Source organism: Pavona decussata, unplaced genomic scaffold, assembly GCF_977016875.1.
Source record: "Pavona decussata unplaced genomic scaffold, jaPavDecu1.1 SCAFFOLD_94, whole genome shotgun sequence".
Taxonomy (NCBI): Eukaryota; Metazoa; Cnidaria; class Anthozoa; order Scleractinia; family Agariciidae; genus Pavona; species Pavona decussata.
In genome coordinates this window covers 1,190,001-1,215,157 of record NW_028145511.1, presented here as the reverse complement: position 1 = coordinate 1,215,157, position 25,157 = coordinate 1,190,001, and the positions used below count along the sequence as shown (strand labels likewise).

The 25,157-nt window shown below is 39.9% G+C and overlaps 1 protein-coding gene across 1 annotated transcript in view; it reads right to left on the bottom strand.

Moving 5' to 3' along the window:
- Positions 1–25,157, bottom strand: part of LOC146473280 (sodium channel protein 1 brain-like) — a 46,225-nt gene that overhangs the window by 4,391 nt on the left and 16,677 nt on the right. Inside the window, exons 10-20 of the mRNA XM_085118502.1 lie at positions 15,362–15,856; positions 13,719–13,907; positions 12,717–13,058; positions 11,761–11,956; positions 10,591–10,880; positions 6,320–6,493; positions 5,322–5,432; positions 4,041–4,304; positions 2,905–2,958; positions 1,698–1,835; positions 492–605 (exon numbers count right to left, since the gene is read on the bottom strand). Of these exons, the coding sequence (XP_084974628.1) occupies positions 492–605; positions 1,698–1,835; positions 2,905–2,958; positions 4,041–4,304; positions 5,322–5,432; positions 6,320–6,493; positions 10,591–10,880; positions 11,761–11,956; positions 12,717–13,058; positions 13,719–13,907; positions 15,362–15,856 (2,367 nt within the window). The remainder of the gene's footprint in view (positions 1–491; positions 606–1,697; positions 1,836–2,904; positions 2,959–4,040; positions 4,305–5,321; positions 5,433–6,319; positions 6,494–10,590; positions 10,881–11,760; positions 11,957–12,716; positions 13,059–13,718; positions 13,908–15,361; positions 15,857–25,157) is intronic.

Genomic DNA, 25,157 nt, shown 5'->3' with positions numbered 1-25,157 from the left:
CATAATTAAATAACGATTATTCCTTTACCAACAGTAAATTCGAAAGTAGGGATCAAAGGTTTGAAATCGCTCTCAACGCGAAGACTCGTTTTGATTACGAGGCTTGATTATAGCCTCGTACTCAGGGATACAATTGGCGTCAGTTTGCGAGGCTAGGCTATAATCAAGCCTCGTAATCGAACCGAGTCTTCACATTGCCGAAAAAAAAAACCTGAGTAAGTTTCAACTTTTGAATTTAGTGCTGGTAGATGAAGAATTGTATTCATCCATCCATGTGGTTTGTTTCTAGCTGATTTAAAATTACTGTCCCTTGGTCGTTGTCGCAATGTTATTGTAACTGATGGAAACTGTTTCAGTACAAGTGGTGTTTAGTTACTGAAAGAATTTTTGACTGAACCACTACGCACGCACGCATTAAGATTGGCGGTTGGACGCAAGAAATTACAGTTGCCCTCGCTTATACAAATATCAAGGTAATACAATCTCATTACCGTTGGCCTTTCAACTTTCTTTTTCGGTTTTTTAGCTGCCGCATTTTTCAGAGCGTTCATCCAACTTCTCTGCTTTGGAGTCAGAAAAATCTGCATGGATCCACACACTTCCATCTGTTGACGTAAAATAAAACACAGCGTGTTACGTGCAAAAATTGTTAATACGAATTTTTGGTAACCAAGCAACAAAGCAAAGCCCGAAAAGGCAAACTGTTTTATGCTCTGCAGCGTTCGCTTCGATCGGGTTCCGTATACAAACTGCAAACATACCTATATCAGTTTGTAAATTGTAACTAATTCGCGATGGTAAATCAGTTATACATTTGGTATTTTTAACGTTTGTTAATAAAACAGAGATCATAATAATAATGTGGATGATGTATTATTCAATAAGTGACACAGGCATACCCGGAAAAATCCGCGTGCTCTTATCAGGTAGCCTTAGCTCCCCTGACGAGTCTCTTGTAGCTCAGTGGTAGAGCATCCGAACCAGTAATCGGAAGGTCTTAGGTTCGACTCCTAATAGGAGCACTCGGATTTTTTTCGGGTATGCCTGTGTCACTAGCTGAATAACACATCATTCTCATTTATTCACCAGGCTTAAAATATTCCATCACATTTATTCTATCGCGCATAATAATAATGATAATGATAATAATTAAAACACACGACGTAAAATTCCGAATATTATGTCCTCCGAAAATAATCCCTTCGGACACAAATATCCTTCGCATGATAAGCCTTGTAGTGTGTGTAGCTGCCCGGATGTAGCCGAAGGCAGAGTACTAAAGTCGCCGAACACGAGCTGCGAAGCCGCGAGGGGAATGGGGAAGAGACGGTAGTTTCTGGCGGTTTACACCGCTCGTTGTCGCGGTTTATGTCGCTCATGGCGGCCCCGCAGCCAAAACTTTGTATTCGCGCACGGGAAATACCGCCAGCTCCGCAGGCTCTAAGTATTCCCGAACTGATAGGATCAGCTCTGTTAGGTTGCTGTTAGGTTAGTGATTTAAGCTGGCTTAATTTGTTTTCGCTGTACAAGGCAAACTCCAGATTGAGACCGTAAAATTCCCTCCAACGTAAGCTCCTTCTGAAAATAAGTCGTACTGTGAAATAGCCCCTACTGAGTCCTTTGAAGGAACACAAGCACAAGGCTTAAATTCGCAATTTTACAGTATGTAATTCCATTTTGTTCATTCTGTGTCTTACCTGTGCCTTAAGGTGGTTGAAGTTGTCGATGATGACACCAATGAAGAGATTTAACACAAAGAACGAGCCGGAAATAATGAAGACAATGAAGAATACGTAGGCCGCCATGTTGTTTTCTCTCACGGGCTGTTGATCCACCTAAACACAAACAAGTAAACAAATCGGTAAATAAATATAACATATATGTAACAGTCTTTCTAAAGTGTCGAGTCGCTTATCACTTGGTACTACCAAATGACTGATTGAGCCAACGAAACGTACAACAAGAGTTGTCAATTAACTCATGCATAATTTGATCGATAAGTGGAGTAATAGTTTCATCCGTATCGACAATTCCATCAAAGAAAAGAAATATCACTCCCTTCTTGGCGACGCTTTCACCAGAAGGTAAGGAATTGATCGCCTCTTACTGTCAGTCATTTGCATTTGAGGACTAATATAAGAGCGCTTCAGGTCACATTCAGAGGCTGATTGTAAATTGAGTTTCAGTGATTGTCGCTTGAGACATTGTAGTAAAATTCTCTTTAACTATTCTATTTTGACATGCATACGAAGGTGATTTCAAGCGAACTTTGTTTTAAGCAAAGATTTGTTTCTTTTTTGATTTGATACGCAATAGGACAATTTGCATCAATGAACATACGCCAGAACCTTACAGGGAATAAACCAAACGGATTGCAGGGCTGACACTACGACAAAGTGCTATTTATTTGGGCCAATATTTCAACTAGTACCGTCAGTCTTCTTCAGGGTCAGAGTTACAATCCTGAAGAAGACTCATGGTACATATACTAGGTGAAATATTGGCCCAAACAAATTGCCCTTTGCCATAGTGTCAGCCCAGCAATCACTTTTTTTTTACACGTAAAGTGACGTCTGGTACGTGCATTTTTACTGACAAGATATCCGGCGACGAAACGTTTTCAGCACAGTTTGTTTGTGTGTCTGTGATCTCATGCATTCAAAAGTCTAACAACAACAACAACAACAACAATTTATTATGAGAAAAGACAAATTACAATATTACATACCCACAATTAGCAAGGGCTATTTAGGTGGGTAGCATTTACAGCTGTTGCACGCTCAAAAGGAACAGAAAATTAACAGCACAAAAGTCTCGTAATTACAGGGAATGTTTTCAAATAGAGCCACGAAAACAGAACGCAGGGAAAGCAGAGGCTTGTAAAGACTTATAACAGTGTTTTACCTTCGTGGCATCAATAGCGTCCTCCATGACTTCCATCCAGCCTTCAAAAGTAGCCTACATGAAGTATAGAGTATTTATGCATCCAATCACAATAGACCTTTCGACGTTGTTCTGACGTCATCTTGGTTGAGGACTTCAGGGGCAAATACAAGTACATGTATGCCTGATGGTGGCCTCGGGATTTTGACCAACTATGAATGTCTGAAACTCCGCTCGAATTTGTCGGATTTTGACAACGAATAAATCTTTGAAAAGATATCCGACCTAAGTGTATTTTCGAAAATCTGGAGAACATTCAGATAAAACGGCAAAAACTTAACCTTTAGAATTTCATACAAACCCTTAATAAATTGCAGCGAAATTACAAACATGAAATCATTTCTAGTGCCTGTTTACAAACTTCGTAACGTCTGTAACGGTCGATTTTTCCATCCGGGAGACATTAAGTAAAGAGTAAAGTTTGAAAGTCTTTCAATTTGGATCGTAGTTACCAAGGTTCAAAGTCGTCCAAACTCCAATCCATTTACTGTAATTTGAACCGAGTTTCACCATTAACCAAGATAACGTCAGAACTGACTCTTCGCCCGTCCACCCACCCCCGGAAAACCAACAGAACCTCAATTGCACTTTTGATTTCGTTTCCTGGAGGCCAAGTCAAGGAATAAAATAGACCGGTTCATGACAACGCCTCACTTGAAGTTGTCTATCGACCTTATATGTATGAAGTTTAGTTTGAGGATCGCGCGGGGCGTTCAGTGCGAGGAAAGTTTTCATGTTTTAAAAGTAACAATAGATATATAGAGCGGCTCTCAATCGAGTTCCAAAGGTAATTGGCGTTTGGTTTACAACACGCAGTGATCTGATAGCAAACTAGCTACCTTGAATTCTGATTAGCTCTTGCGCTGTTTGCGTCTATATTAATTGTTTATTTAATTACCTTGGCACTCAATTGAAAACGCACGCATCTGTAGGGTGTCAATAATCGTAAACAACGATATGGTACAAAAATTTAGGAAACTTAATTATTCGTATGTCAACACAAGCAATCTAGGAATTTGCTAACGATGTTTTTGGTGATAAGACAGTTGTAAGAGCTGATATTGATGAAAATGTTTTTTGGCGTTAAAAAATCTCACCACTTGAAGCAGCGCCAGGAATCCGTTGAAGGAGTTGTCAAAATTGACGTTCGACTTGATCCAGCGGTCTCCTCTTTCAAGGCATGCGGTCTTATTGGGCACCACAGCAGCGTCATATTTGACACCGTGCTCATCAACGCACTTGTAGAATTTCCCGCCAAAAAGGTTGACACCCATGATACTGAAGATTAGCCAAAACACCACACAGACGAGGAGAACATTGGCGATACCAGGAATGGCGTGAAACAGAGAACTTATCACCACCTTCAAAGAAGCGAAAACATTTTTCACAATGTAAACCAGGCCCAAGTTGTTCAAAGAGCGGATAACTTTATCCACTGGATAAGTTGCTATCCAGTGGAGCAAATGTACTCCAACCAAAGCTTTTGGCAAGTTTTTCACACAATCCCATATTTAGATTAGACAGACGCTTCTACTTTATACACAAATTACAGGGCTATAACGAAATTCTAATTTTATCTGCCGCATAGCAACCTATCCAGTGGATAAAATTATCCGCTCTTTGAACAACTAGAGCCCAAAAAGCTAAAACAAATAATTTCGGGAACAGTAGGTTCGTCGGCATCTTTTCGTAAGTAATTGTTCGTGTATTGTTCAGATAAAAACTACTTAGGAATCAACAAGTTTTTCGCAATTGATTTAACTATAAAAGTTAACGCTAGAAGAGAACGACGTTTCGACCGTCCGACGGTCATTTTCAAGTTCAAAATGAGAAGTAAAATATGTGCTTATATACAATTGTGAAAAAACTAATGAGATACTGACTTAAAAAGCTTTAAGATATTCACATCTAAACAATATAACTGCTTGATCTTCGAGATGTTGTTTATTGGCGACCTAAAGCCGAAACTGAACATACAATGCGACTCGATCCGCGCGAGTTTAATTATTTCACTTTTAAATACCTTTTATCGTTTTTAGCGTTCCTTTGTATTTATCATTCACGCTATTATTTTTTATATTGTTTAGATGTGAATATCTTAGAGCTTTTTAAGTCAGTATCTTATTAGTTTTTTCACAATTGTATATAAGCACATATTTTACTTCTCATTTTGAACTTGAAAATGACCGTCGGACGGTCGAAACGTCGTTCTCTTCTAGCGTTAACTTTTATAGTTAAATCAAAAACTACTTAGGATGTATTTAGCTTAAGGAGACTTTAGTGAATCCGACTTTAGGGCCAAAACAACTAATCTTGCGCCAGTGAAGGCCCCGTACGAGAATAAAACGCAAAACTTGAAACATAGCCGAGTAACTCACCCTCATTCTCTCAAATCGTGAGATCGCTCTTAGCGGTCGTAATGCCCTCAATGTTCGCAAAGAACGAATAGAAAGTACTTCCTCGTTTCCAAACAAGGCGATAAGCGAGACCTGTCGACAGGAGATAAAAGTGAAATTCAACTCAAATTATTAATGCATTGTAGTACGACTTAGTTATAATAGTACCGTGGAGCTGGAAAGAGATATCCTAATCGGGGACTGCCTCCTCCACAGTCTTCTACCTTCTTTATTATGGAGTTTGGGAATGGGTGCCAATACAAGCTGGCGGAACATGTGAACGAGCACGATGCTGGGGCTTATGGGAAGGTAAAAAATCTTTTCCCGCACACCCGTTACCGCCCGCTACAATTTCGAGCGAGGCAGTCTTGGGGATTGAAATAAACGATGAGGGACGTTTTTGTGTTGAAAGATTTTGTTCGGTACTATGTGGAGACGCATGGAACCTTTTGGAGTCACGTTCTGGGACGTTGGAATTCCGGGGTCCATTTTTAGGCTAATATGACTGAGGCTAACAACATGACTTCATTCTCACCTTCCCATAATAAATATTTCTAAGTGACCTTCATAGGACTGTATATATTCTTCTCTTTCAGACGTCATACTGTTATCGAACGAACAAGAAATTTCTGAGAGAAAAGACGACTTTTATAGGGAATATGAAAGACGCTCGATACAGGTTACGGTCATGTTTTAGTGCACGATTTTCAAATTGGTTATGGAAATTCAAGAGTCATACATACAAATCCGTGTACTTCGGTCCACACACTGGACGGTGCTTCGCTTATATTTTTTCCAGTTTTCTTTCTCGTATTAAAATATAAATGTAGTTTATATTTGGAATTTGTTGAATAAAGTGTAATGTCATAAAAATTACAGATTCATTTTGTGTGACGTCTCGCTTTAGCTCTTCATATCGGAACGAGCTGGTGATTAAGGATACTTTGTGGTGTTTCCTAGCAACAAGATAACTAACTTACCACGATGATTGCGACGTCAAGCCAGTTCCACGCGCTGGAGAAGTATGACGTGAAACCGAGGCCGATGAGTTTGAGTAAAAACTCCAGCACGAACACAACGGCGAAAAAGATGTTCAGCGCCTCCAAAACTTCCTTCAGGGTTGGTCTGCTGTCCAAATAGACGTCTTCGAAGGCCTGGCGGAAGATTAAAAGTGACGATTTGTAACATAGGAAAAATGAACTAATTTTAAAGTCTAATAAACTGATATCTGAAACCCAGATCAGTTTTATGCAGGGGGCTGCAGGATTCATTTTGACCAAATTCAGAGGCGGCAATCTACAAATCTCAGATAACTTTTAGATTCATTTATTTTTTTAAAATATCCTTCTTAAATGCATACGGACCCGCAAGGCTCACAAGAAACGAAACTGTTTTGATTATTTAGTCAAAAGCTTTCGTTTTATTAAGATTTTTCTTTCCACTAATGCCGCATTTTTAAGCCTTTAATCAAGAAAATACGGTACCGCTAAAAGTGTATTATCACGGTGTGAAAGTGATTAAGACTGAATCATTTTTACTCTTGACGCTAAGTAAGTACACGGAAAGATATGGACTTGGTTCGCGCAATCTTTGAGGTTTATTTATTTTTTAAATGAGTAAAAATGTAGGCCAAATAATTTTAAAGGCGGCGAGGAATTTTTATAGCGCAATCTCGTCTGATGTACATGAACGCAACCATTAGTAAAAGTTTTTTTTACAGCGCTTACTTTGAAGACTTTTGATTCCACTGAGGTGACGCTCTTAAAGTTCATTATGGCAGATTAAATTGAAAGTTTATTAAACTGTGCCGCAATAATGCACTTTTAATGTATGTGGATTGGCATCTCACACGATAGGAGCAAACGAGAAAATTTTTTTCAAGTCAAGCAAGCTGGGAAAAATTTCATCACTTTGAAATTTATTTGTACTGTATTTTCAGTTGCTGTTTTCAGAAACGGTATGGAATTTATTTAGAATTTATTATTATTTGTTATTGTTATTACTATTTTTTGTTTGACAAAATGAGAAAATTTAATTCGTGTCTAATTATCCCACCACGTTTAGACCAATTGAATGAAAGCAAAAAAAAAAAAAAAAAACCTCTTATATACAGCCAAGATCTAATTTTCCTCAGGACATCAGTTGTGAAGTTCAGGCGGCGACAAACGTTCAAAGTTAAACTGAGGTAAGGTTCCAACTTCTTGCTTGCTACAAAGCCTTAATATAGTTGAAGAGAGCTGAGTCAACTATTTAAGTTTCAGGAGGCACTTTGCCTGAGTAAATGTAGCTCTAATTTCCTACTTACTGCATAGCTACAAACTGCGTTTAACTGTAATATAGAGTTGATAGAACCGAAAAAGCTGTTCTTCTTACAGAAATTAAGATGCTTTGTAAGAAATTAAAGTTGTTTTAATTTTATCAGGTTCTCCCTGCAAGACATGAGCAATACTAAAATCACATCAAATATAAACCAAGCATCATTTCGTCGCTGTTATGGTGGATTTATGAACAGTTTGTCATCAGATTGAAAACGAGAATTAAATTTCACCCAAATTTTTATTAAACCAACCAGAATTTGAAATTAAAGTTTAATGTACAAGGTAGGTGTAACCCTTGGAAAAAATCGCCACCAACTTCGTTAATTTTTCCTTGTTAACTCTGACAGCCAGAGTACGTTTTGTCAATTTCTGAAAATTTAGGTAAACGGAAATGACCAGTGCTTTCTTTGTTTCTGAAATAACTGTTGATGCGTTCAAGCTCCAAAGATTTGTCAAAAATGTCCGACCTTTAAAAAAGTTATTCTTTAGATTTTTCTCCCGTTAGCTGCAAAATTTCATCAGCTGGAATACTGAATATAGTGACATTCAGGTTCAACGGAGCCAACACCCAATGGTCCAGCGACTGACAAAATTGTGGCCGACAGATTCCGAATCGAATTTGTGCATAGACTGAAGATAACATCTTGTTCTCCTTTGTTTTGTTTTTGTTTTTTTTGGTTTTTCCTTTTAAGGAACACGAAAATCAGAAAAATCAGGAAAATGTTCAAAATGACGAAATAAAATCCAAATGTTTTTTACTCGGCAAATTTATTAAGTCTTATTTTATTTTGGGGGGAAAGCTTTAGCAATAATTCCAGGAAAATGGAAGGCGCACGAGGGCTTTTTTCGGAAATCGTTCGTAAGTATTTCAATTTTTATTTCAGGCTAAAAGATGATTATAGGGAACAACTCCACAAGCTCCATCCATCTTCCTTATGAAGAATGTTTAATCCCCAACCTTCCTGTAGAAATCCAGCTCCTTGTGCGAGAGATCACCAACTACGGTGTTCGACCGCTGAACATGCTAGTGGCGCTTCTGTCGATTGTTTTAAACGCGTTTGTCATTTCCACCGTAGCGCGAATTAGATCTCTCCAACACCCTTCACTTATAATGCTCTGTAGCCTTGGATTAACAGATATAATACAGGCTAGCTATTCTTTCTCGGGAAATATAGAAGCATTCGCTCATAAACATAAGTGTCCCAGTGGAAACTTCGCGGCGAGAAATATGATTCCCACCTTGTTCCAATCAGCGACTCTCGGCAACCTGGCAATAATCAGTGGAGACCGCTACCTGGCCGTGATAAAACTTTGGTGGTATCGAAATCACATGACTAAGTCACGTGCTACCAAGCTGATCTGTGTTCCTTGGCTGATGAGTTTTGTAAATTGTATGATGGCTTACGTGTCAATAAAGGGAGTGTTCGGGCCCTTAGGAATTACTGTGGTTTTCGCCTACTTCATCATTTGTGTTCTGGTTATTTTGTGCAGTAACATTGGAATTTTGGTCTCAGTAACTCGTCATAAGGGAACATTGCCTGAAGAAGGACAACAATTACGCGAAATAAGATCGAGAGAAAAACGATTAGCTTGCACCGTTAGGTTGATTTTGTTGAATTTTTCGTTAACTTTTGTGCCAGCGTATCTGATTGGTGTTATCCTGTTCTCGAAAGGAGTGAAGAGCCCCTACCCGTTCGGCCAGTTTTTTGGCTTCTTGTTTCTGTTGAACAGATTGTTAAATCCGTTGGTGAACTTTAGGCGTAACAGGGAAGTGCGTCAAGCAGTCAAGGCCGCTTTACGATGTTGCTGTTTATCGCAAGTAAGGGCATCAGGTGTTGGTGTTGCACGAGACACGAAAGATGAACTGGATGTTGCCGCGTCACGTAAAGCACCATCAACAAATCTTGGCGGCGTCTCTAACACAAATGTAGAACTGCATGCTGAATGTTCACCGAAAGTACAACCTACAAATGTTGGTGTTGCATGTGATACGAATGGAGAACTGCATGCTGAATGTTCACCGGAAGTACAACCTTCATATGTTGGTGTTGCACGTGATACGAATGGAGAACTGCATGCTGAATGTTCACCGGAAGTACAACCTTCAAATGTTGGTGTTGCATGTGATACGAATGGAGAACTGCATGCTGAATGTTCACCGGAAGTACAACCTTCAAATGTTGGTGTTGCACGTGATACGAACGGAGAACTGCATGCTGAATGTTCACCAGAAGTACAACCTTCAAATGTTGGTGATGCACGTGATACGAATGGAGAACTGCATGCTGAATGTTCACCGGAGGTACAACCTTCAAATTTTGGTGTTGCACGTGATACGAATGGAGAACTGTATGCTGAATGTTCACCGGAAGTACAACCTTCAAATGTTGGTGTTGCACGTGATACGAATGGAAAACTGCATGCCGAATGTTCACCGGAAGTACAACCTTCATGTGTTGGTGTTGCATGTGATATGAATGGAGAACTGCATGCTGAATGTTCACCGGAAGTACATCCTTCAAATGTTGGTGTTGCACGTGATACGAATGGAGAACTGCATGCTGGATGTTCACCGGAAGTACAACCTTCAAAATCTAGGGAGAGCACTGTGGATGACTATACTATAACAGCGAAGGGCGCGGGAAAGGATAGGGAGTTAACACTGGTAACAAAATTTTAATCTCTTTTAAAATATTCACGGTGTATGGCGGTAGTAATTTCTCGCATACCGAGTATAGAGCATGTGCAAATTGTTGGGATGCAAATTTCCTTACCCATAGCATCCTAGGCAAGATACAACACATAATTCAAGTTTTGTTAAATCTCATTATTGTGTTGATAGTTGCCCTGTCCAAGCCGAATTTGAAATTTAAAAGGAAGACCGCCAGGTAACATATCATTGCGAGCTAAGATTAGTGGTATGACTCACTCACCAAAGCGATGCTACTTGCTGCAATCAGTAGCACAATTAACCACTCAAAATATTTGTGCTCCACGAGGCATTTGACCTTGTAGCGTACGCACGTCCAAATCACGTGACAGCTTGTGCTGTCAAACCTCGCACAGCAGCCAAACTGTGAAGGAAAGCAGTCGTTGACTTCGTATTCCCAGATGTTTAGCGAACAACAACACACTTTGGTGCTTGTGTCACGTGGGGTTGGCTCCCGGGTAGGTTTCCCGGATGATGTTTCGATTGTAACTGCATGACCGTTGCTTGTGCTGACTGGAAAATTGATAAGAATATTTCAAATTATTTCGGATTGCTTACAAATGCAGTAAGATGCCCCCAAGGCGTCCACGGGTTAAAAAGTAGTCGCTTCTAGGAGACAGTAAGTTAAGGACGCTCTTCTAAATACAATTGTTTGAATGATGGACAAAAACCAAGAGATTCAAAAGACCGGTCTATCAGAAAAACCTTAATGCATATAAATTTGCAGGTGTGAATTTGAAACAAAAGTTTGATTATCAAATGAATTCTCCTGACCACAAAAAAGAACCCTTAGTGGTTGAGTAAAAAAAGATAGATAACACCCTCGTAACGAGCCAATTGATTGATTGATTGATTGATTGATTGATTGATTGATTGATTGACTGCTCGATTGGTTAATTGACCGATTGGTTGGTTGATTACCTGCTAGGACTTACTGAAATATTTCTTCAAAAGTTACAGGAATACTCAGTGTCTGGTTCAATTCTTTTATTCTAGAGCTAATGCGCCGAATAATTAGAAACTTCAACATCCACCCCCCGCCGGGGCAATCTTCCAGGCATTTGAACTTTTGAAGATTAGATTGTACAAATCCCCACATCCCTGAGCCAAACAGCCGTTCAAAACCAGGAAAACCCCACGCGCGAATTCCGCTAAACCAAATCCCGGTTCAAATTCCTCGCTCCCCGGTACACCGTCAAATTCCCGTGGTATGCCCGAGGGGAAATGCTAAAGGTTCGAAATGATTTGCGCAAAAAGTTATCAATATAATATTACAGAAATCTGCGACTGAAAAATTGAGAGTACAGGCGCCACGTTCGTTAAAGCAGATGGGTTTTCAACAACAGTCGATGGAAACTGTAAACTTAACAAGAAGAAATTTGACAACACTCACCCTCTTGTCCGTCCTCTGTCGATGTTTCATTCTTCTTTGGAAAAACCTTGGATGTAATTCTCTTGATGAACTGGGATGCTATTACTACTTTCTTTAGTCGCGTCAGGACTCGGTTTCTTGGATTGGCCTGAGTTGCCGTAAGAGAGGCTTGACCCGCAAACGAACTCAAAAGTAACGCCAAAAATAGATTCAGGATCTGTAAATAAAATAAAATAAATGCAAACAAGCCTAAGAAATCGCTACTTTTTCAAAGGGTATTTCCAAACACCTTTGGCGATCGTTTCGTAACTTTTCCTTTGAGAATTGGCCTTCCGTTCACATGTATTCGATGAAAACGGTCCACGAAAACGGAACGTTTCAAAAACGATGGCCGTTGAATTCGACCTCGTGACGTCATCGTTTTCTAAAAAGTTCTGTTTTTAGGTGGCCATACGAGAACACTAAAACGGCGTTTTCAAAAATTTTCACTCTGGAGAGCATTCATGAAAAGTTGCGTTTCCGGTGACCATTTTTACCGGATACGGGTGGACGGAAGTCCAATCCGTTAAGAAAATATCGTTTTCGGATATTAGGGAGCATAAGCAACGACGACGGAAACGGCAACGACAACGCCTCAAAACAAAAGGTTTAATGAGGAAAAATAATCGCTCTGCACGTGCGTTTTAAGTTTTGGTTCATTTCTTTGTCGTCCTCTGCAAAACAGCAACGTGAAATGACAACATTTAAGGTTTTGTGGAGAACGTGAACGCACGACGGTGAATTTTTCATTTTCTTTCTCTACTTGTACGCCACTCTTACCAATTTGGTTCCTGGATAGTTGGCCATTTTTGTAAAAGTTGAGCGAGTTGAAATAATTGCGAAGTAGCACAAATGAAATAAAGTTATATTTCAGGTGACATTTTCGTTGCCGTTGCCGTCGTCGTTGTTTAAGCTCCCTATTGCGCCATTTAACTTACAATGAAGTGTCCTAGCAGGAAAGCAGGTATGAAGAGTATGATAGAGACAGGTCCAGCCGCTCTCATGCAGTCCCAAAGCGGCTCAACCCACTCCCCACAAATGATGCGAAATATCAGCAAAAACGAGTGCCAGAAATCCGTGAACCGCCATCGAGGAATTTCCCCATCGAATTTATCTGGCGTGTACGAGGAACCAAACAACTGCATTCCCACCACAGCGAAGATATAGATTATGATGGCTAATATGACGGACAGATTGGCAAGTGCGCCCAAGCTATGTCCTATGGTGGCCAGGAGACTGGACATGGTGCTCCAGGATTTGGCCAGTTTAAGAATACGCACCTATGAAAGCAAAAAAAGTGAACAATAATATGAACAATGCAGAATGAATGCAGAAGAATGGGTTTTGTTAGCGTTAGGGAATCCGTGGAGAAACCCATATAGCTCTAATGTCGATCTCCTGTATTAGATCGAGAGATAATAGAGAGATTTAAAATTACAAGCAACAAATGCTTAGGGACGGTGCCCTTTAATACGGAAGTATTTTTGCGCGGTTTATGACTATGCGGAAAAAGCGGATCTTAGCAACGGCTCTGGAAATGCAAAACGAAAATTGGGGGTAACCACGCGTCTTTTAGAGATAATTAACCAACTGATTATTCTAAAAAAAAAAATAAAATATAAAGCAATGTATGCAGTTTTTTTTCCCAAATTGAAGCTTTATTATCTCTGAAAAATGCATGGCTACCCCCCATTTTTCTTTTTGGATACCAGAAGCACTTGCTAAGTTCTGCTTTCTCCGAATAGTTTTTAAATCGCGCAAAATTATCCCTGTATTAGTAGGCACCACCCATAGGAAACCCGAGTATCATGAGACGCGCAGAACGTATGCGCAGTAACAAAAGTAGGCACCGTACTTAAAATGGAGATATTTAGGTGCATGAGAGAACACTCGAGCTAAAATTTACTAGTATTGTAAAATACTTTAGTCAAGATACTCACCAGCCTAAAGGATCTGAGCACACTCGTGCCTGTGCTGTCGATCGAGGTGGTCAGCGTTAACACAGTGTCTATGAGACTAATCACCACAATAACGCCGTCAAAGATGTTCCAGCGACTTTTGATGTAACCGCTAGGCTTGAAAGCTATCAGCTTGAGAATCATCTCCAAGAGAAAGATAAACGTGCAAACCTGAAAGAGACAAAGTCTGGGTTGCAGTTTCTTGTCTATTCAGCCATTAGCAATCTTAGACAGCAACCAACAAAATTGCCCTTTGAGAAAGAAATGAATTTCATTATTTCAAACTTCTAAGGCCCCGTTTATATGGAGAAAAGTTGTCCCGGGAAAGAGGGTCACCCTCCCAGCCGAGTCAACTTTAGCGAGCGTATATATAAGAAAAAAGTTGACCCCTTTGCCCGAGCCAAAAGCGCTCGCGCATGCTCTGATTGTCTCGCCTTGACCTAGTTGACCCGGCTAGGCGAGCCAAAGTGATTATATGGATAAAAGTTGGCCCGGCTAGGAGGGTGACCCTACCATCGAAAAAGGGTGACCCGGCTAGGCGGGTCACCCTTCCAGCTGAGCCAACTTAACGGTTCGCCAAGTTTTGTAAGGAAATGTAGGAAAAGTTGGCTCGCCCAGGGTAGCTCTGCTAGGCGAGTGACCCTTCTACCCGGAACAACTTTTCTCCATATAAACAGAGCCTTGGCGAAGCAAGCCAAGCAGTCAATATCCAGGAAATGAGTTGGTAGAAACGGCATTCTGAAAATGTGTAGGAAAGAAACAGAGAATATCACCGTTGTGTGCTCACGTTCTTCCATGGAACTTTACATTGAAATAAAATAAATAAATCAGTTTATTTTAAAACTGTCAATGTATTTAGCGCAGGGCACTAATTAGGTACACTTTCCAGATCGAATTGGAATTTAGAAGTGTTCTTTTTTGAGGAAAGGGGAAAACCGGAGTACCCGGAGGAAAACCTCTTGGAGCAAGGACGCGAACCAACAACAAACTCAACCCGCATATGACGCCGAGTCCGGGAATCGAACTCGGGCCGCCTTGGTGGGAGGCGAGTGCTCTCACCACTGCACCATCAATAATATTGGTTAATTCGCGTTCTTGCTTTGCAGAGAAAGGCGAAGAAATGCATGCACCAAAGCTTAAAACGCTCTTGTAGTGCCACTGTTTTTGTCACGGCGTCTTGTTCTGTACCGGCGTAAATTAATAGTAAATATAAATAACAACGAGTTTTTTTGCACATACTGCTATCATTCCCTATCATCGTCAATGAGAAAAGAGTTGCAGTCTTCTCTTTAATGAAACCAGTTTTGAAGCTTTAGAAGTTTTGTTCAGAACTGGCGAATTAGTTTTCCGCTAAGAGGCGCTTTATCTTTGCAAGCACACTTTAAACAACAAATAAAACCTGCCTAATATAACAAGAAATTGTTTTATTACCCTGTCAGAAGAACAAACATCTTGTACAGAAATAGCTTGTGTGGTGAGCGTTTCCGTTGAATTGAGGTTTCGTGCGTTATGCACTTTTTGACCGCGCGGATACTGGGACGAGAGCTAAAGAAACGGAGGAGGGGGGAGGGGAGAGAATGACATCTAACAATCACATCCATAAGCGAGACGTGAAGGTCACTTACCGAGTTTACAATATCGATTGCTTTCTCCAAATCCTCATCCATCCCATGATATTGTATTGACATAAACAGTGTGTTGAGAAGAATAATAAAAATGATACCAGCCTCAAAGGCTTTGCTTTCAACGACCCGTTTAACACGCTTCCTAAAAGGTCCCCAAAAATTACACCTTGACGAAATACCAGCACCACAACACGAACAACACTTCTTGCTTCGCTTCTCTCTCTCTTCACCCGCATTATTGTTCGTGGACGTTTTACTGGTAGCTGAAATTTCATGTGGGCCTTGTCTTATTTGAAAGACTGAAATTGATTCGTTCTGTGTTAGAGTCAAAGCGTTGTTTCCATTTTCGACCGTTGTTTGGTCAAACATGGCTTTGTGAATCGTGTCATCTAGAACGACATCTTGTTCACCATACACGAGGCTCAAAACGCTGCGAGTGCGCAGAGAGAACGTGGAACCTTCCAACTTTTGCTTTTGATGGATGATGTCGTTTTCCTGATGAAGAAAAATCACAAAAACGTTACACACGGAAAAGGAAACAAAGGTTACTGACGAGTGCTATTCAGTGTTACTGTACTTGTTAAAGGAGAAAAAAAAAGACTGACAAAGTCTGAACCTAATAAATAAATAAATAGATAAATAAATAAATAGATAAATAAATAAATAAATAAATAAATAAATAAATAAATAAATAAATGACTGTATTTAAGTGTCGAAGCATTTAGCACTGTAGCACCGGGGACACTATAAACCAGTGAAATAAATATGCAAACTGAACATAACATTGTTAAAAATTCCAACTGGTGGGAGGCGAATCAGTTGGCTATTTACAAAGCATGGCCTTGGAGCGGGACTTGATAGATACTGAAACTGATAGATAGTTTATTTATCAAAAACCTTGCAGCCACAGGCTGAATTACGTTTAATTTACAATAAAATATATACTACAATAAAATACATGGCTAAGAAGAACTAATATAAAAGGACAAAAATATATAATTAAGAGAAAACAATATTACGTCATTGCTTTATGGACATAGTGATAGATAAAACTATTTCGAGTACGAATGGTGTGGAGGCGCCGTGTAGTAAAAGAGTGCTGACTCCTTAAATTGACTTCGCACTTATTCTTGGGAGGCAGTAAGCTATACAGCTTGTGCGAGGGATTAGACAGGATGGAATTAAAAAGCTTATCACATAAGAACTTGCGGCGGTTGTGTAAGGGAACTAGACCAGTCAAAAGAAGCGCCTAATTGTACGAACAATCTGGGGCCTCCATATTACACGTCCGGCACCCCTATCCACTAGCCCACGCTGCCTCCCTTCTACGGACAAAAGGTTTAAGCTAACACTTAAATGATTAAGCTTTCCGTGTGATACCCACTGATCCTTATGAAACATTTTCTAAAGTCTTCACAAGAAATAATATCACAAACAAATTGAGAAATAAGATCGATGAGAGTCAGGGTTGAAACGAGAACTCTGAGTACTAGATAATCTCAGCTGTACCCTTTATATTTTCTATTGTACCTTTTTCTAGACGCTTATCGTCTATCCGTCTGTGTTATAATTCTGTTATAATTACAAAACATTTAACACGAGGCATTGAGATCTTTTCACTCTCTCCCCCGTAAACTTCCTTCCACCCTTCCCCTTGTACATTTTCACCAGGCGATCCCCTTCCCCCACCCCTCCCTCCGCCCTTAAATGCGTCTTCCATTCAGGATGTACAAACGTCAGTCACTGAAAGGTTTTGTAAGGAGACGTAATCCTCTGTTATTGAAAATTTGGCTCTATTTAAAACATGTTTATACACCTTAGTACTAATTAAAACTCTTACTTCGACTTCCCAGAAAAACCGACTGGAGAACAATCTTAGCCCTGTTTTAGTTCAACTGAAAAACTTGTCCCTACTTGAGATATGTCCAGGATCGACCTTGTTAGCAAGAATTTGCTAGCAAATTATTTTCGCAATTATCGCAAAAGAAATAATTGATGAAAAAATTATGTTACAAAGTCATTTACAAATATCGCAAAAATCGCAAGAATAACAAATGTAACAAGATTCAAGACTTAGAAAAAGATGAAGGCAAGAAGGACCCCGAAATATCCGCTAATATCGCAAAAGTAACAAGGATTTTTCTTGTCAGCTAAAACCATTCATTACAAATATCGCAAAAATCGCAAGAATAACAAATGTAACAAGATTCAAGACTTAGAAAAAGATGAAAGCAAGAAAGGCCCCGAAAAGTCCGCAAATATCGCAAAAGTAACAAGGATTTTTCTTGCTAGCTAAAACCATTCATTACAAATATCGCAAAAATCGCAAGAATAACAAATGTAACAAGATTCAAGACTTAGAAGAAGATGAAGGCAAGAAGGACCCCGAAATGTCCGCTAATATCGCAAATATCGCAAAAGTAACAAGAATTTTTCTTGCTAGCTAAAACCATTTCTTACAAATATCGCAAAAATCGTAAGAATAACAAATGTAACAAGATTCAAGACTTAGAAGAAGATGAAGGCAAGAAGGGCCCCGAAATCAGGGTCTGGAAGGGGGGTCCTGATCCCGCATTCCCGCTCCTTTTTCACGAGAATCCCGAATCACGCACTTTTTTTCACCGCTATCCCGAATCCCGTTTTTTCTTTCCCAAAAAATATATCAAAAAAATCATTTCCGCAAAAGCTAATAAATTTAAGATTGGATGTAGATTGGCCCTTTCGATTGATATTTTGAATTTACGCCTGTTTTAAGGTTACTGAGAAATAAATTAGCAAACCCTAAAAACCGAATCTGCCACCGCAATAAATTTAAAAAAGGCAGACAAAGGAACTACAACTGTAGTCATCAACACGCAAGATAAAATAAAAGAAGGTCAAATACGCTATACTTGTTTCAATGGGCGTAACGAGCCTTTACTCGCCGTATGCTCTGACGACTGTACGAGTGAGTTTGCGATTCTTCACAACGAGTGAATAAAAATCGTACGCACTCACCAACCATGAAGTAATCTCTATATAGACGACATATTTTCCCTCTGGACTCTAAACAGAGAGGACTGATGCTGCAGTTCATTGAGCAAGCAAACAAACAACACCCGACAATTAAATTTACGGCTGAAATTTCAGAAACAGAAACGACATTTCTGGATACAAACATTTATAAAGGTGAAAGATTCAGAAGCAATTCAGTTCTTGATGTGCGTACGCACTTCAAACCTACTGAAACATTTCAATATACGCACTTCTCTTCGTGCCACCCACCAGGGGTCAAAGAAGGCTTCATTAAAGGCCAGGCTCCTAGACTTCTCAGAATAAACGAAACGAATCTTGCCTTTCGTTACTTAATACCACCCAGGGCTGAGTTGCTCGAAGCATGTTTAGCGCTAACCATTGGTTAAGAGGTATTAAAACCTATAGGTTGCCATGGTATTTAACCCGGGTTAGCGCTAACCATGCTTCGAGCAACTGTGCCCAGCAGCGCCAATCTTAAAACAAATCCTCTTAGAAGACTGGCACTTAATAGAGCAACAACCATTGCTCAAAGAAATCAACAAAGACTCGCCCAATATCTTACAAAAGAGGGCGATCAATCAAAGATATACTCGTGAGAGCCAAATTATAAAAAAGGCTGAATCGCTTAAATGGGTGATATTTCTAACAGCCTTTCTTGTTGAGATCTATTTAATGAAAGGCTTCTCAATCACTGTTTGGGCCGTGTACAAGTAAGCTTTATCGTGTAATTTTTGAAATGCCGTGCCAGGACATTAGTTCTCGTTGTAATTGGTTGTGCTTCTATGTGTCTTTGACCCTTTCCGCCTTTCTTTACGTTTTCTTTAACTCCTTAGCCTGTTGTAGACCTATGCAACAAATAAAAGAAGACCGGTTGAAGTCTGTTTAGGTTATGGCTGTGTTTTGTCATGGCCTTGCGGCTCCACTTTGTTTGTCGATTGTGGGAGATTAATCACGGTTTTCCGTAATTCTTTTTCTGTATGCCTGAGTCTGCCGACTGTGTTTTGAATATGTCATTATACGAAAAGACAAGACCACAGTTAAACTCTCTAGTTGATTTCATTAGTTGCCGGGAAAGGCCATATATCTTGCGGGATAAGGAACATCAGTAATCGCAAAACAAACAGAACGGGAGGGCAAATTGAAATAAAGAGAAAGCCGGAAAGCCACGGTATTCATAATTCACATAAAGAAATGACGTTTGAACTCCTAATTTGAAACTCAGAGCGACACGAGTTCACTATAGGGCTCTATTCAAATCCTCCAGTTCAAAGTAGTAGTAGTAGTAGTAGTTTCAGGCGCTAAATGTCCGTCGTTGGACGTAGGCCTTCTCCATTGACCTCCACTGGACCAGGTTTCGCGCGACACGGTGCCAGTGCTTTAGGAATCTATCTAAGTCGTCCCTCCATCTCGTCCTTGGTCTTCCTCGGTTCCTTGTGTGTCCCCGGGGCGTCCAGAACGTAATGCGGACGGTTGTCCAACGGTTATGGCTACACGACCAGCCCAATTCCATTTGAGTTTGCTTATCGTTTCCATGATATCTCAGTTCAAAGTATACTCGCAATAAATGTACACAAGAAGCTGAATTGGTCCTGAATGACGGAAAGAAATAGAGGCGAACATGGGGTACGAGTTATGCAGGCCTTCCACCATTTTTAATTAACCAAAACTTATGACCATTGCTTCAGATGTATGACGACGGAAAGTTCGACTTTAACAGAGCTGAGACGGTTTCGATTTCTTCGAGTTCACCATTTAATCTTCTTTATAAAGTTCTCGCAATTCCAGCTACATTTGAAGAACCAGTTTTCATAAACTACACTCATATTTAGTATTGAACAAATTTTTCTCTCAAATGATTTCAATTTTCCCCTACATTCACTCACCGTTTGGGCTTTTAGTAGCCTCCAACGCAGACGTTCTTAGTGGTTCCGTACGCGTTCCTGCCCCAAGAACGTCTGCGTGGGAGGCTAGGCTTTTAGCTGTCAGAACACAATCGCAAAAATCCTCTGATTTGGAAATTATGTTTGCTTCGTCTTGCCTCATGATATTTACGGCCCTGTGAAAAACCGTAAATATTCCCGATGAAGCGATTAGTTTTATCTGATTTCAAATGTGTGTACATTGTTTCGATTTTAGACAAACGTAAAAGTCTATTACTAAAACCACGTGGAGTTACAAGGCATAAACTGGGACGCATTGCTCATTGCCCCTTGCATGCGTCGATGTTCATCGAAGCCTGACAGAAACGAATCCTTAACTTTGAATTAAACTTGAACTGATATGAAGTCTCTCCGCTCTTCTCGGCTTTCTTCGATCGGGTTCTGTTAGATCTAGTTTAAAAAGTCTTTGCGTATTACGTTTTCAATGAATATAAACATAATTTATTTTGTTAATCACAGTCGTGTGGGTTCAGGTAGGAGTTACGAAGTGTTAGAAGTAGAGACGAGAATATTTGAGTATGTGCGGAAGATTAAGCGTCGCCTGAACACGACTGTTGGACGGGATCGTGGAACACTGCGATCGGAAGCGAACGGCTGACGGTAATGTTTCTTTCGAAATAAGAAGACGTGATGTATTAACGTGGACCGAACCTGTTTAATTATTGGGGTGTCTGTTAAATTTTTCGGACTCGCGCTTTTTGGCAGAAACGATTGAACGATTTCTTTCATTTTTTGCATCCTAAATGAAGAATGTTTGAATTTTAAAGTTACAGTTTTTATTGTAGTAAAAGTGTTTTAGGCCCGGTTCAGACGCCGAACTTTTCATGAGCCGAACCTAATACCTTGAATTAAGTACATGAAAAGTTCGGCGTCTGAATCAGTTGAGAACGGCTGTTTCAATTTGGAACGGCTCAGCCGTTCTTCCCGCCTGACTCAGCCGGGAATTTCGGCTTTGGAACGGCTTTGATTCAGATGTCGAACTTTCCATGAGCAGAACCTAATGCATAAATTATTATAACGCATTTCAAATTAAAAAATAAAATAAAAAAAAAAAACGCTAACATTTCGATTGGTTTTGCTTCAACAGGGCCGTAGCCAGGAAAAAATATGGACTGAGGCAATATCCATGCTTAAATTCCCTGCCTAGCAATTTAAGGTCTTTATGATGATTACGTTTAAACAAAACACTGGGATCAAACCTTATTTGACAAAAATTCCGCTAAGAGCCCTTAGGGCCATCTAGATCTAGAGATCGAGGTGAATTTTTTTTTTTTTGGGGGGGGGGGGGGGAGGGGGCTATTTAAATGCTGCTTTAGGGGCTCTGTGTTCTTGTGTGCGGCTGTTTAATGTGTTTGTTGGCGGTTTTTTTCTATAGGAAGGCCTTAGATAACAACGACCTAAACCAGGTCTTCCCCACCTGAGGATTCGTGAAAAGAAAGGTTTATTTGGGGGGGGGGGGGGGGGGGAAGGTTGCTCAGTCTCGCAGGCTCATAAAACTTGGTCTCGGCCGTTCTCATTTGAGGATTTTCGTTTCTAAATGGCAACGAAGTTAGCTGTTAAATGCCAGCGCGATTTGCCTCTGCCCACTAGAATCCCACCGCTGTAGAGGCACGAGCGGGTCTACAAGAATTTCACTGTGGACATAGGCTAATGCAAGGTCATTCAGCCTGTTAGAGCCCATCGATGAACGGCACCAGGTCTTCAACCAGTGGATAGTGTTTAAGCTGCGCTCACACAAACAGCTTCCTGTACTTACTTTTAGTGGCGCTGCCGCCTGTCCGGTTTTTGCCTCTACAACTTCTTTCCGACCATCTCCGGTAGCTCTTTAACTGACACCACTATCTCTACTAGATGGAGTGAAAGACAAAGTTGCTTCACAGAATACTAGTACTGCCAAAACAAGGTTAAATTTTGGTTCGATTATTGAGAAGAACTGAAAGCATGTTATGAGAGCAACTACTTTCCGCTTTCTTTCAAAAAAGCTGTTGATAGAACGCTGCATTTTGATAGATTTAAATTCTCACTCAGAACAGAGAAGACTGAAGACTCGAGAAATGGCGGAAAAACACATGAAAACAAGACAGTTTTCTTTGGGAAGCCGCTGCCTGATTGGCATGAATTTTTGCTTAATTTTTCTCACCTGTAATTTAGGGCACTGCCTGATTCGCGTTATCATTCAACATAATAGTATAGTGTGCGGCCCAACTTGAGCAACAGTTGCAAATACTGTAAAAACAGTGACTAAGATAGTCCTGCACGTGTTTGAATATAAATTCCGTCTGTGGTCCATTTATGATATATGATTTATTGTTTTATTTATATGACATTTTATGTGTAACTAGTTCAGTGCAAATGTTCAGTAAGCACAATTGTAAACTAGAGGAAATTTTTTTTATTCGCTTGTTGTATGAGAAAATAATTTGACAGAAAAGTTGGTTGTAAACAGGAAATAAACGTCCCGCTTTGGTGACCTTGCTTTTCAGCATCTAATTTATTTCATTTGATTGATTATTTAGATACGATGGAAATATAATACTTTAGTGATTTTAAAAACTGATAAGTGGCTTATCATGCGGCAGGACATTTAGGAGAGGCGATGAAGAAGCGATGTTTTATTAAAATCATTTGACATCGGATTTCCATATACAGACACTGTTATTTCAAGACGTGTTTGCCTACCAGTCAAAATGGCGTCAAAAACCGTGATAAGGCCTATTGTTTCGGTCGTGTACTAGTAAGACCCTAGTAAGCTTTATCCTGCAATTTTTTTTTATATGCCCAGGGCGCGGACATTAGTTCTTGTTGTAAGATATTGTGGTTTCGTGTGTCCTTTTGATGCGTTCTTTTGTAAAATTGTACATGGTCAGTTTCTTGTTATTTTCGTTTACACGTGTAAAACTCGTGTTTATTTATTTATTAAAGTTGCCTCACGTCAGGGTAATTTTCTATACAGGGTTTTCATTTGAGGCCGGAGACCGGACGTTTTGTCCGGTCGTTTGCTATTCCACGTCCGGTACTTTGAGATCAATATTGGCGATTTTTTTTATTACTGTATTATATATTTTTCTTGCTAAGGCATCTCATGAACATACTGACTAGAGGATAACAGAATAATGATAAGCCAATAAAAATTCAAATTCTGTTGTTGCCATTCTACCTCCCCTCCCCCTACCAACTGACCATTTTCATTCAGTAATTTACTTTTTACAGAGAATTTTAGTCGGTGAGCGCCAGCATTGCCTAGGAAACTGTTCCCTTGGTTTCAGAAACGCTGGAAATGGCGTTTCTGAGTATTCTATTTTAAAAATGTCCTGGGGGAGCATGCCCCCAGACCCCCCTAGGTGCTTTGCGCCTTCGCCGCTCACGAGGCGCATTACGGAGCCTAGAAAACATTCACGTCCGGTGTTTTCAGAAGCATGTCCGCTACTTTACAAAACAGTTGAAAAAACTGTCTATATCAGATGAATACGATCGATACCATCTATGAATTTTACATAATAAGACTTGTTTTTCTGATCCATCCGGTCACCGGTTAGCCTTTTTCCACTGATCCATTAAACGATAACATTGTGATGCACCATAATTTTGACCACTTGTGCGTGCAAGAAACACATATATAAGAAATTGGGTAACAGCGGATAAGTTGTAAGGAGAGTTGGAGCAGAAGAGCTACGTTGGAGCCCGATCTGAAGTAAAACACTGAGAAAGAAAATTGACTACCGCCCAGAAAGGTAAGCGCTTTTAAGTAACTGGCGGATGCATTGTCAGAAATCTCTTGTATTCTCGCTCAGGCGTCTGAGCCGGGGAAGAGCGTTGATCTATCTCGTCAAGATTATGCAGGGTCACAGTTGTATTATTCTTTCCTGTTGGTGTATTTTGGCAAAACCAATTTTATTTCCGGTAGGGACCACCTGGCCTTGGTTGACATACAGTCGTAAATATCTTTTTAGTACACTATAAAGTAAGGCGTGATTTGAGGGATACTTGTAGAATTGATGTCAATAGAACAGTTTTAGAATAGATGACAGAAGAAGAAGTATCTTGTGAACAAAGAAGACCTACGAAGATTCCCGTTACCTCTCTGCTTAGCTTAGTGAGCCTCCCAACAGCTGGTGGATGAACAACGCCCTCTAATGTGGTTTATCTTCAAGTGAAAATATAAAAAAATTCCAAGCCAACTTCTTAAATTGCATCAGTAGCAGCCGAACAGTATTGCACCGAAACTATTCATTAATGTTTTGGGGTGTGGATGGTCAGTTAATCATTACAAAGTATAACAGCAGTGAATGCAGAGATTCTCGGAGAAACGAAGAGAGTGGACATCAACGTGGTTTCTCTCTAAGCGTTTCGAGAGCGGCAGGAGTCAAAAGATCTTGTCAGATAGGCAAAGAATAGTTCATTGCGACTAAAAGATCAGCATATGTGTTTGTAGCTTCTACCACGAAGTCACTAAATATGCCCTGAATGGAATCGGTTTTCGTTTTAATGCAACGTTATTAGGAAGATTAATAATGCACGTGACTTTTGTTGTTATACAATTCCTTAACCATACAATAAGAGAAACGTTTCAATTTATATTCATTATATATAAACTCGGTGGCCCATTTTCCAATATTCTCTTTGGGCAAAGAAAACAATTATAAAGAAGTCATGTGATATATAATTTCAAGTTTTGAAGTTAGAAGTGAGTTACGGTCATCAACTTCTGCTCACTACCAAGTTTGGTGGTTTTTCAATTAATTTCTGTAGAGTTGCAATTGTTTTTTTGGTCTGCCTAAGCCAAGCCTTAACATACTTGAACCGCACTGGTGTGTTGAATCAGTGAATGGATTGAGAAGATG